This window comes from Aspergillus fijiensis (assembly GCF_003184825.1).
Source record: "Aspergillus fijiensis CBS 313.89 unplaced genomic scaffold BO72scaffold_31, whole genome shotgun sequence".
NCBI lineage: Eukaryota > Fungi > Ascomycota > Eurotiomycetes > Eurotiales > Aspergillaceae > Aspergillus > Aspergillus fijiensis.
The window spans coordinates 54812-67014 of record NW_024469007.1 but is presented as its reverse complement, the minus strand read 5'-3'; the positions used below and the strand labels follow the sequence as shown (position 1 = coordinate 67014).

The 12203-nt window shown below is 51.5% G+C and overlaps 2 protein-coding genes across 2 annotated transcripts; both read left to right on the top strand.

The window, feature by feature from the left end:
* The first annotated feature begins 943 nt into the window (after positions 1 to 943).
* Positions 944 to 2521, top strand: BO72DRAFT_147425 (uncharacterized protein). Its single transcript, XM_040939202.1, has one exon. It carries the CDS (start codon positions 1219 to 1221, stop codon positions 2314 to 2316), a length of 1098 nt encoding a protein of 365 aa, XP_040800106.1. The 5' UTR covers positions 944 to 1218; the 3' UTR covers positions 2317 to 2521.
* Positions 2522 to 8223: 5702 nt separating this feature from the next.
* On the top strand, positions 8224 to 11860 carry BO72DRAFT_459812 (uncharacterized protein; the record flags this gene model as incomplete). The annotated part of the gene is made up of 2 exons (XM_040946437.1): positions 8224 to 10572; positions 10634 to 11860. 2 exons carry the CDS (start codon positions 8224 to 8226, stop codon positions 11858 to 11860), a joined length of 3576 nt encoding a protein of 1191 aa, XP_040800105.1.
* Positions 11861 to 12203: the final 343 nt, after the last annotated feature.

The following is a 12203-nucleotide window of genomic DNA, read 5'->3' as shown; positions in this document are numbered from 1 at the left end:
GATATCCCGGGATCATCTATAGCCAAAGAATAAATTGAATTGACAGATCAATAGACAAATCGTGGTCACGGCGATGCAGAGTGGACTGCATAGAGTACTGCAGTTCGGACTTGATATTTGCCGTGCTGACTCAGGATGACGACGATCCGGCAGATTTGCGAGTGCAATCCCTGTACGCTAAACCCTTCCGGGAATTTCCGAAGCCGGGCCGACAAGGAGGCCGGAAGGAGAGGCAACAAGCCCAAGTCAGGTGCCCGGTGATGACGGAAATCTGACAGTCGAGGTTCGCCTTGTTTCTAATCCCTTTCCTCTGCCCAAGCACTATCATCGGTGCCATTTCTCATCTTTTCCAGACTCTTCTCGACCTGGAAGTTACGTCGAGCTGCATATGCCTGTTTAAAAAGATATTGTCTGCGAGAACTGCTGACGGGTTTTGCTCATTACCCCTCGCCTCCTCGCCCCTTTGCCCCCGCTTCACCATCACCAACCACTCCCCAACGAAAAGTGGGCATAAGATTCTAGCGCCTGCGCGTCGTTCATCCGTCCCTGCCCCTCACTCACTGAGAATCGATCTGCCGCTCCCTGGGCTCTCACCCATCGTCAAGATCTTCATTGCTCACCCTCGATACCGAGGAGAACGTTCAGCCACCACGCGTCGCAGTGTTTGATCCTTCGTCACATACTGCGCCTTTGACCTAGTCGCTTAAAACCAAGCGGTCTACAGTCGTACAGTCTATATGTATCACTCGAAATCATCCATCAAAAACGATCGCATTTTGAAGGAAGGAGGATTGAAATACTGTCATCTGATTGCATACAACTGGAACGACTACGCGTGCATGTGTCACAACCTCTACCATCATTGAATTTTGAAGCGAACTAATTGAAAATCAACATGTCTATCAACGTTATCTTTGTTCAGGGCCTTGCCGGCTCTCACTAGGTGAAAATCTTCACCCAGTTTTTGTGCTTCACGATGGACTCCTTCAAAACCATTGGGGGCCTTGAAAGCCACGGTTTGAACGTGAAAAAAACTTTCTTCGTTCACATTCTATAAAGCAACATCTCTGTTCCCAGTCGCCAGTCGCCAAGACAGGTACGGGTGGGATCTAAACCTTGTACGTTTACATCCTTGTCACAGGACAAACCAGTCCTTTGAGCTACCGGCGCGGAAAATCCGGGGAAGCCGGCCAGCATCCGGACACTCATCGCATCGCCATGAGCAGCCAAAACATGAACAGGAAGTCATGGGAGTCCCTGTCATCGACATTCTCTCAATTGGAAATCTCCATCTCCCATGACAGCTGCTATGCCTCTGATGAATACTCTGCCCCCGCAAAACCTACCACTGCTGTCCACACTCTTGAGGCTCCCTCTCTGGTGCCCGCGGTAGCGGCGCCTCTCCAGTCGATCTTGAAGCCGATTCTGAAAAGACCATATTCAGAAATCGAAGAAGACGAAGAAGAGGCAGAGTCTGGCTACGCATCTGAGGAATCCGAATACGGTTATGACAGTTTTGACGAATCGGATGATGACATGTGTGAAGTCTCAGATTGGGATGAAGCTTCTGACATCATGTCTCAATCAGATGGGGAAGACGACGATGTCGCGTCACTAGACGGCTCGTTTATCATCGAATTCGGCGGATCTCATGTTCAGTTCGATGCGAACATATGCTATATCGAAGCGCCAGAGCTAGAGGAAGATGATGAAAGCCCCGAGGCTGGACTGACTTGCCACGAGTTGATGGAGATGGCACGAAAGTCTGGTAGCCTGCGGCTACAAGAGGGTACAGGTCCTGGAGACCACCCTGAGGACTGCGAGGACGACGATAGTCTGATCCTGGAAACTTTGAAGCAGCTCCCGGAAGAGCACCCCGATGATGTTGTTGACCTGGACAAGAGTCTCTTCGTCGCCTACATGAATGGCATCAATGGGCTTACCGACCCACAATACAAGTCTCGCCTTCGCAGCCGCGTTGACGATATAAAGTCTGGTCGTGCACACACGCCATACCTAGACGAGGATGGAACCACTGGTGCATACATCGATAACGCGCTCAACCACGTTATCGGAGTCTTCCGCAACATCGTCGCCGAGGAGGAGTTCAACGAACTCGTTGACCTCAGCCACGTCAAGGGCAGCTCCACCGGGCCGAGTGGGAGCATTAACCAGAAGCTCTTGACCAAGCTTGAGAATATCCTCTCCGAGAGACTGGCCTCCAATGCCGTCAATATCGGGCCTGACGAGTTGAGCTTCTTCACCAGTGGGCTTGCTTACGCTCTAGACCACTGGACCAGTTACATGACGCGATGAATATGATACGCTGTCCATGAAGAATCACGAAGAGAAACAAAAAAGCACTAAAATGTGAAAAAAAGAAGGCCAAGAGCCGAAAGATGTCCAAAGGGCCTAAATCGTTGTTATTTCATTTGCCATGGCCTAAATATCAAAAGTATTTCGCAAAAGCTTACGAGCGGGGATTGTAGCATCACTAATGATTATGAACCCGAAATATTCTTCTAATATCTCATCAAACGTAACTTCGTAGGCGTACAGTGCAGTCCACCACTCATCCAGTAGTAAGTAAGCACAAATCCTGATCCCGGCAGGATTGCGCCTATAATCCGAGAAGAATATAGTTACCTTCCGACATGGTCGATCTTAGTTGCCACGCATAAGGCCATCATCCACTCGCCACCCTGCCTGCCGCTTTCCAGGAATTTTTTCGAAACACTGACGCTGGCTATAACACATGATCATATTATACTCATTCCGTCAAGACGCCATGGGTAATTATGCAGTGCCCTACAGTACTCCGTACACGTCCACCCCTCCCTGGCAGCATTCCATCAAACTGAAACACTTGAAGTAAGAGGGTGCCAAACGTTATGAGCGCAGGGCTAGATCCGGTCGATCGCTGAATTGAGTTCTGCGCCAATAGGAATCAATCGATCGTTGTACTGTTTCTCATTGGGGGACGGTAGTCTAGGAAATCTAGACTTTGGATGCGTAACAGTCGAGACGCTAGGCTCCCAGATTACCTCGTAGGTGGCCGTGAGAGGAAGAGGAAGAGGAAGAGAGAGAGAGAGCGAGGGGAGAGCGAGGCTCTGGATGCAGGATACCAGTAGATCAAGGGTTTCGGGGAGTCCGTCGTGCTACATCCGCTCTGGTTCACGAACGGGAAGCCGACAATGTGGATGTTGGGTTCGAGAAGGCTGGGTTGGTGTACTACAGTATATGCGCTGATGTCAGATCTCGTTGAGCAGATCCGGTGATAGCCGTGAAGGAGTTGCTGGGTTGTAAGTGAAGAGAAGTAACTAGGTACCTACTAACGTTACGAGGTATACCTACGGCATAACCATGCTCTATCGGGAATGGCAGGAAGGGCCACTGCACTGCACTGCACTGCAGGGCATGACGTTGGGAGGAACGCGACGGAAACTTGATACATCCAGTCACATCATACGATCTGAAACTCCTGGTGCTGAGAGTTGACCCCTGCACGCTACTTACTACCTAGGTTCTCACTATAGCATATCCTTGTACTCTGTGTACATGTGCATATTCATGCAATCACACATTTTTGATGCATCGCAGCATCCTTCAGGCGCTACTGCGCGTATCGCCAAGATCCTGTCCTCTTCATCCCTACGTCCCCGAAAATCATGATGTCTGGATTGTGTTGTGCTTGGTTGGTTGATCGATCATGCCGTGTATAAGCAGTGGGTAAGTTAGTTAATGGCTGGCTGCTTACTGCTTACTGCTTTCTGACAGGGAAGGGTTATTCGTGGCGGGATTGAGGGTGACATCCATGTTTTGTTGGTTTTGAGGTTGACGAACGTGTTTCGTTCGTTGGGGTCCGTTTATACATGTATGGGGGCCGGTTGGGGGCGCCTTGCTTGGTTGCATCTGGACTACAGTAGAATGGCCTTGTATCAGCCCCAGCTCCAGGCTTAGTCCGATGGTGGCCCTGCTTTTCTGCCTGCCTGCCGGCCTGCCCTGTGCGTAGGGTTGGGGGCTGCATGTACTGTACTTTAGGTGTAGTGTGGTCGAGGTCAATGCACGCAGGGAAGGATTTATAGTAGGTAGGGAGATAAGGTAGTCTCGGCAGGATGTGTAGCTGGGAGCTTGATGCTTATAGTTATGAGGTTACTTGTTTGAGTGGTGACTACATGTGTGGGCTGGGGAGTTTGGGTCTAGTTGTTGCGCTTTGGGGATGAGGATACACCTGTTGGCTTTGTTATGCTATCGGGTGTAGCAGCCGCTTCCAGCCTGGAGGTCATCCATCCATACGGGATCCTGTGTGCTGATCTGGTGGGTATATGGTCAAAATCCGCGACCTGGACAATAAACGGCTCGAGGAGTCATGAAAGAGCGTTTAAATGCACCAATTGCACATGTGTCGAAAGTTGGGATCTCAAAATTCAGCCGGGTTTTTGTATGTAGCGGGGCAGCCTCATCCCCGGTCTGGTTGACGGACCGAAGAATCAACAAGCCTCTCAGATGATGTAATTCGAGATCTTGGGGCTACGATCCATGGGTTATAGTATAGAAGCTATTTTAGTGTTATACTGGCTTGTTCTGGAGTTGCTTGTTGCATTTGATGTCTCCCTACCGGACTGGTATCGGGTAATCCATCTCACCACCCACGGAGACGTTGATCTGGTAGTACTCCAGGCTGAGTATAGCAGCACCTAGTCTAGGCAAAAACGATAGTACTCAAAACCCAGCCGGGAAAGCCCCCCTCTCAGCTCGTATCATATATTGCGCCCGCCTCCACCAGCAATGGGCCTGGGCTCGAGATGCACTTCAGCTGAAGAGTGGATTGTTGATACGTTCCCACAATCATATATTAAATCGGAGCCTGGAACCCAATCATAGGCGGCCATCGGTGAGGTGTACCCGATTAACTATGTCTCTTACCCGCTGGCTTGCCCGGAAGGGGCCTACTGCACTTTCATGGAACTGAATCAGAACGGGCATTGGCGTGGGAGCACGACATGGTCATGGTGCAGGTGAACCAGCCTGAACCGCTGGAGAGAAGACGGAAATGGATCCCTCCCTGATTGGATCCCTGTGCCAGTTCACCGGTCCCACCGAGGCAGTTGAGCAGGGATTCGACGGAGCAATAGTTAGGTGCTTGATTCGTCTCTTGTCGAACTTACTCTCCATCCAAGATCGTGGGAATGATAAGTGACTCGTGTGAAAAGAGAGACAAAAGTGGGAACGGGATGGTGAAATAGAATTTGAAATCTCTGGCCCTAGTCTCGAAGGCCGCGTGTGAACGGCAAGAGGTGGGAGACTGCGAAAGTCAAAGTACGTGGGGGGATTGGGGATTCCTGACTCGCGAACTATAGGAGCACTGTAGTCTGTAGCAGATCAAATGTGTTATCAACTCTCGAGAAGGAAAGTGCTGTCAGGAGCCCATTAGAGGCATAGGCGCATAGCATGCTGATTGACATGGGCAATTTGTCAAGGCGTCCTTTTTAAACCTTCAATCCTCCCCGCGGGCCACAGCAAAATCCAGTAGTATATGGGGTATGGAGAAACCAGCAATACCAGGGAGGCATGTCCCACGATCATCATCAGTGCACCCACCAGTGATCTCCCTTGTCAGCTTGGAGATCACTGTCCGACTGCGCGGCCTCCTATTCTCCTCCCGAGGGATACAACCTAGGGTGTCAAGGGAGTGTTTCCGAGTCGAGTGTACTATTCCTGTTTCTTGATTATGTACAGTACCTATGCAGAACATCTCTGGACAATTATCCGTTCCTCTTGAAAATCGAAACAGCTCCTGTGATGATAGTGGCTTAATTGGTCATGCAAGCCACCGGACAGTGGCCGTAGCCATGATTTGCTTACCGGGGGAATAATAGTAGCAATCAGATTTTGAGTTCCATGGTGCCTGGGCTTGAGACCGATTTCGGGAAGAGATGAGGGGGGGGGGAACCGAAACTTGGAGCGGGATCACGGACGGATTTTGTCCTTGGGGTTAGGTTGAATGTCTCCTCGGTTATCTCCGGTAGAAATACTACTCCGTAGAGTGCTAACTTATTACTTCTCATCTGTTCTGAGTACTTTGGAGGTGGAATCCAATTGCACTGCACTTCTTCCGTGGTCAATTTAACATGACTGAATAATATAATAATAAAGCATGAGACACGGCTCGCTACGAGAGGCGAGAGCAAAGAGTTAATGTGAGAGGCTTACATTCCAGTCGGCTTGCAGTAGCGCCCCCTTAAACTGCCCCTCGTGCCCCTGCAGTCGGGACGGTATTTCATCCTTAGTGAGTGACTAATCCTTTAGGGTTCCTTTTCCCTGCCTGCCCGGTGGGGCCTTTTTCACTAGTTCGGCTCTGGCGATCGTCGGTTTTCTTGGGGCTTCGGTGCCTTTTCTTATTTGCTTCTAGTCGCAACCGACTGGCCACTTCTCCTGGATGCTGGTGGCTCATGGTAGGGGTCCGGATACTGGGTATGAGGTCTTTCTCTCTCTCTCTCTCTCTCTCTCTCTCTCTTTCTCATGCTCAAAGCCCCATGGCCATGACCAACGGACCTTCCAACCACGATTTCGGATGATACTCGGAAAAACAGACGGCTCATGTTTATCGAAATCGAGGGAGGAACCGTGGAATGGTATGGTATGGTATGGTTTTGGCCGCTTGTCGGGCGAACTAATCGCAGTGCTCCGTCCATGGATTGACGCTCTCCCCGAAACCGATATCTGAGGCCAAGCTGTTCCTGACCCGAGAAGGTCTCAAGTCGGTGGCGACTCCGAGGCCAATGTCGATCTTGCCAGAGCCCTCGTGCTTGATGCATTCCGACTCGTGGGGGGTCCATCAGAATGATGGACTGGCGGGAAACTATAACAAGTCATAAGTCATGAAGAGCTTGCTTTTTCCAGTAACCCATGCGGTTCACAAAGCGGAGAAGCCTGGACGATGTACGGAGTAGATGATAAGTCAGTCAGTCTTTGGTAGAAAAAGGAAAAAGGGAAATCACCTATTCTTACTACCTCGAGTACTTACCTTCCGATTCCAGTTCCAGTTCCAGTTCCTGTGCAGCCAAAGCGTTGTTGGTGGTTCCTCTTCCCCCAAAGTCCCCACACCACAACGATGTTCATTTGCTTCTCTTGACCCAAGTTAACCCAAGTTGACCCTCCCTGGTGGAATTGAAGCGGATGATGGGTTCCACCTCTCCTGATTTTGCTAGTCACTTTTTGTTAGTTCCGCTGCTGTGTCTGTCTGTAAATTGTAAGAATTTCTCGGATCCTAATTTACAGAGACGGTGAAGACTGGAGCAGTCGTCCATTCACATTTGTTGACTGTTGCTGCTGCTGCTGCTGCTGCCACTTCTATGTACATACAGTACTGTACATACATACATACAAACTAATCATACTGATGGCTTGACTGTTACTCCTGAACTTTCACCACCTCCCATAAGGTCCTTCATTCACACTCTTTCTTTCTCTTGTCTCCCTTCTCATCTACCTAGTCTACCCCCCTTCTTTCCCTCTCCCTCTCTCTCTCTGTCTCTCGCTTCCTCCCCACTCGACTTTCTTTCGCTTTCCCTTCTTACAACTCATCTACTTCACACTTTTACTCCCTCAATCGCTTCTCGCCGACCATCCGCTGAACCACCCTCTCCTTAAAACTACAACACCACCCCTACCCCGACCTTAGTCTAGATCTTCATTGATCTTTCGAATTCCGGTTTTTCTCTACTTTCAGAATTCAAGTACTGCGACATGAACGCTACATTCTATTAGTTGGTTCGTTACACGGGTACGTTCTAGCCTCGACCCCATTTTGCGACTGGCTGCGTCTCCCCGCTGGCACTGCGAGTTTTTGCTTTTTTTTACAAACTTCTTCTACCCGATCTTCCTTTGTTCTTCTTATGCTTTAATAATTGCTTTTGCCGGATGCTCTGTGGCTTGACGCAATCTTACGACATCCACCACATCCACTGTTAAGGCAGTACCCCCAAAAACGAACAAATCAAGTCGCAAGGCCCCCAAGATGGGCTGTGCAACTCATTTCGTATTGTTCAAAGGCTGACCAACTGATTCTGTCGTGTTTCAGGATACTAAAGTCTCCATCATTCGCTCCCAAGCTTGCTGGGCACTCCGAATAATAATACACCCCGCTCCCGTCTTCTTTGTTCGATCCGCGCTCTTCAGACCGACCTCTTTGCGACTGTATGTGATCCTCGCATTGCGACCATGCAGCACAGCAAAGGACCCGAATCTCCGGAGCTGGGGAGGACGGTCTCGCGCTCGCGCAGCACCAGTGTTTCCAGCGATTCCCAACTCCCCCGAGCCCATCTGCTCGCCCCCACAGTAGTTACACCACCGCCCACTTTTATCGCCTCTTCCGCTGCAGCCCAGATTATCACCACAGACCAGGAATTCAACGCGGCCGACTTTGTTGCCGATGAAGATGGACCGGGCTCGCCTGCGAGTGCTTTTGTGACCCGCGAGGCTCTGTCAGCCCTCAACGGATTCCTCGACTACCTTCTCTTTGATATACTAGCTGCAGCAAGGTCGACACAGTTGGCCTGCATCCGGCCAGCGGTGGCAGACGTTCTTAAGCCACGCCTCGCCAAGGAAGTGGTAGAGGCAGCGGACGATGAGTTGAGTGAGGTCTTGGGTGGCCCGGAAGACGAGCAGCTTGAGTTCCGTGGCGGCCAGACCCCTGGCGGTGAATTCGACCTAATTCGTTCGTGGAAGCTCACTCGCCTGCGATGTATGGTTTACACGCGACTGGGTGACATGGAAGAGGACGAGGAGGAAGAGCATATCGCACGGGAAGGCCTAGCTGACGAGGACGGCGTCCCGCGAAGACTGGCCAGTCACGTAGGAAATATCACACCCGCCGCAGCCATTTTCTTGACTTCGATCATCGAGTATTTGGGCGAGCAAGCATTGGTCATCGCGGGTGAGACAGCTCGATCACGACTGTCGACAAAACTCGAGCAGGATTCCGAACAATCTATGGAGACTGGTATCAATCGTGCAAGTATGGATCGACTGGTTGTGGAGGACCATGACATGGAAAAATTGGCCTTGAACCCGACATTGGGTCGACTCTGGCGAACATGGCGCAAACGCGTCCGAGGGTCCAACCTGTCGCGGGCAGTTTCACGAGAATCAATGCGCCGCCGCCATAGCGTGTTCACCACTACCGGCAGTAGGAAGAGCAGCGTTTTCACCGCGGATGAATTTTCAGTCCGTTCGGCAACCTCGCCAGTCCCCGAAACACCAAAAGACGTCGACCCAACCTTGGTGCCCTTGCCGCTTAATGACCACGATATTCAGGAAATTGAGGTCCCTGGTTATCTGCCAGAGCTTGAGACTGGCGAGATTCAAACCATGCAGGCTGTAGTAGCCCACAAAGTTCGTCCCCATAGTCTTATGGTACTCACACTGCCTTCCCCGAGATCGCCATCATCGAACGGCAACTCGCCCCTTACCCCTAAGCTACAGACCGTGACAATCACCCGTCATGCTCGATCAAGATCGTTGCCCAACGCTGGACCCGGGGAGGAGACTCCAGAACCTGAGCAGTTTCCAGAGCGACCGTCACCGACTGCATCCGAGGAGCGGCGGCGCTTGGAGACAATGTACGAACATGACGAAGATGACGAGCGAAATGCCGACCAGGGACGCAAGGAGGAAACTATAGAACTCGTGAACCATGTAGACGAAGAAACAAAAGCAGTGCCGGAGACGACCACGGTTCTAGCCACCTCTGTTGTTGCCCACGAGGTAATCACTCCGGTCTCCCCAACGTCACCGATCGAGACAGAAATCCTCGAGGGCCAAGGGACACGTGCGAGACCCAGATTGGCTTCTGCGCAGCGACCGCGACCAAAAACGATGCGAGAATCATCGATTTACGAAGAGCGGTCACCGCCTGCTACTCCTGTTTTGGTGGATGAACAATTTGGGTCAACGGTCAAGGAAGACGCACCGCCGACGCAAGGGGCTGACTCTGTCTCGGTAGCGCCCGCTGTCGATCTCGACGAGTTATCATCCGAGGAGTCTGTAGCCCCTCCTACCACTCGATCTTCGACCGATGACGGTCATTCGTACAAGGCCTCCAGGCCCCTTTCAACCTCTGGAGATAGCGCCTCCTCGGACGTTTCGCGGAAACTACCCAAATCTAGCCCTCTCTCCAACGGTACCAATCATCGCTACGGGCGATCCAGCCCTGGAATCTCATCGGTCAAATCCGGCATTGAGCGTGCCGCCGTTCAAAGACTGTCAGGGCGACCATCCACCTCGGTGGCATCTTCAAGCTATTCCAAACCGCGCCGCTCGGACAGTTTCGGCAGCAGCCGCGAGAGGCGTCCTGTGACGTCCGGCTCATCATCTGCTTCAAGCAAGCTAAAGGGCCTGATCGTCCGTACCGGGGATTCCAACTCTTTGCGCCTGCGGAACTCGTCTGAGATAAGCAGGGTGTCAACTCAGGAGTCAGTCTTCGATGACACCACCGGCCTAGATGAGCTTATCCGCAGCGAAGAAACTTTACACTTCACACTGACTCCTAGAAACATGAGAGAAATGGAGGTACGTCTGGACCCCCTCAACCCCCCAAGTCGTCAAGGAATGTCACTAACTGTGAAACCAGCTGCCTGATTCACCCAGATGGCGAGCCCAGCAGACCACCCCGTCTGAATCGGATTTCGCGCGACCAAGAACATCTCACGCATCTTCCAAAAGCATCATGGACCTTGCTCCCATGTCCAAGTGCAAATCATCGGACCAACCCAAATACACCCCCATCGTGGTGCCTGCTGTACTCCCACCGCAGCCCACCACTGAGCAGAGTATTGTATCACCGACATCCATGAATTCTACTGGCTCAGGTACCCCTACGATCACTGGGTTTGACAAAAGTGGTTCTGGCAAACCATCAAGCGTGCGCCGCGTTTCTGATGCGACCGATGTCTCACGCAGGGTCTCCAGACCAGTGAGTGCTTCAGCTCGTAACAGCAGTGCACGTTTGCAAGCACGCCCTGCTGTGGCCCCTAAAGGAGATCAGACCTCCGATTTGATCGATTTTATCCGCGAGGGACCGCCTACTCCCGGTGCTCACCGGATTTCACGTGCGGTGGCGCCATTCCGCGACACTATGGACTCAGACGAATTGCAGGCTCTAGAGTCGGGGCGTCCGAGTATGCAAGGATCACTTACGGCGAATACACTAACTTCCGTTGGCTCCCATACCGGCCTTCTGGAGACAGGTCTTCGGTCAAGCACTCCCACCACACATAGCAAGGATAATTCGGAAGATATGCGACCGAAACGAACGCAGCGTCGCGTACGAGACCCCTATGCAATTGACTCGGATGATGACGACCTTGAAGATCTTCTCGAACCCGCGAAACCAAAGCGCGATGAGGAAAGTCTGATGGATTTCTTGCGAAACGTACCACCCCCTGCGTCTGCAGCTCCACCGCAACCTTTGACTACGAATGTGGGTACCCGGCGGGGCTCATCTGCTGGCTTTGCTGGTGCTTCATCTGTGAAGACCCTGCTCACTCGGAGCACGGCTACCGAGAAGAACGTCCTCGCACAACCTTCAAGGAGCTCCCCCCGCCAAGCGTCCGATACTTATATGACTGGGGCAAACAACAACTATACGACTAAATCTGGTGGATCCATGAATGCTGCCTACGGCTTACCGTCTGTTTCTCAGAGGCAAACCGAGACTAGTGCGCTAGCCGACTTTCTGAGGAATACTGGCCCTCCTGAGCCTCCAGTGACCAGACCTACGCAAACCGCTCCCCCAACTAAGTCGAAGGAATTAGGCTTCTCGCGCCTTTTCGCACGTCGAAAGAAGATCGAGGTCTGATTCATGCCACCGTGACTTTCTTTTTTCTTTGAGGACAGCTGTTGCTTTCTCTGCGACCCTGAACACGACATGCTATCACTGGCAAATGACCTGTCTTTCTGAGCGTTGTGACTTTTGATGATGATACCTCTACCTTCAATTCTTTACCATTTCCTGTCCATAATGACACTATTCCTGACATTGGAACTATTCCTTGTTCTATCTTTTCACATCTCCATACCCTCGTTGGCCATGTTCTGTTCGAACAATATCACCCCTCGCTTGCAGCGATTCTCTTTTCTACTTCTAGTTGATTCCCCTGTGTTCTCAGCTTTTCTTCTTCTTTTCGTGTCAATGACCCCAA

Coding starts and splice junctions, on each gene's coding strand:
- BO72DRAFT_147425 (XM_040939202.1), top strand. CDS start 1,219: ATGAGCAGCCAAAACATGAACAGGAAGTCATGGGAGTCCCTGTCATCG.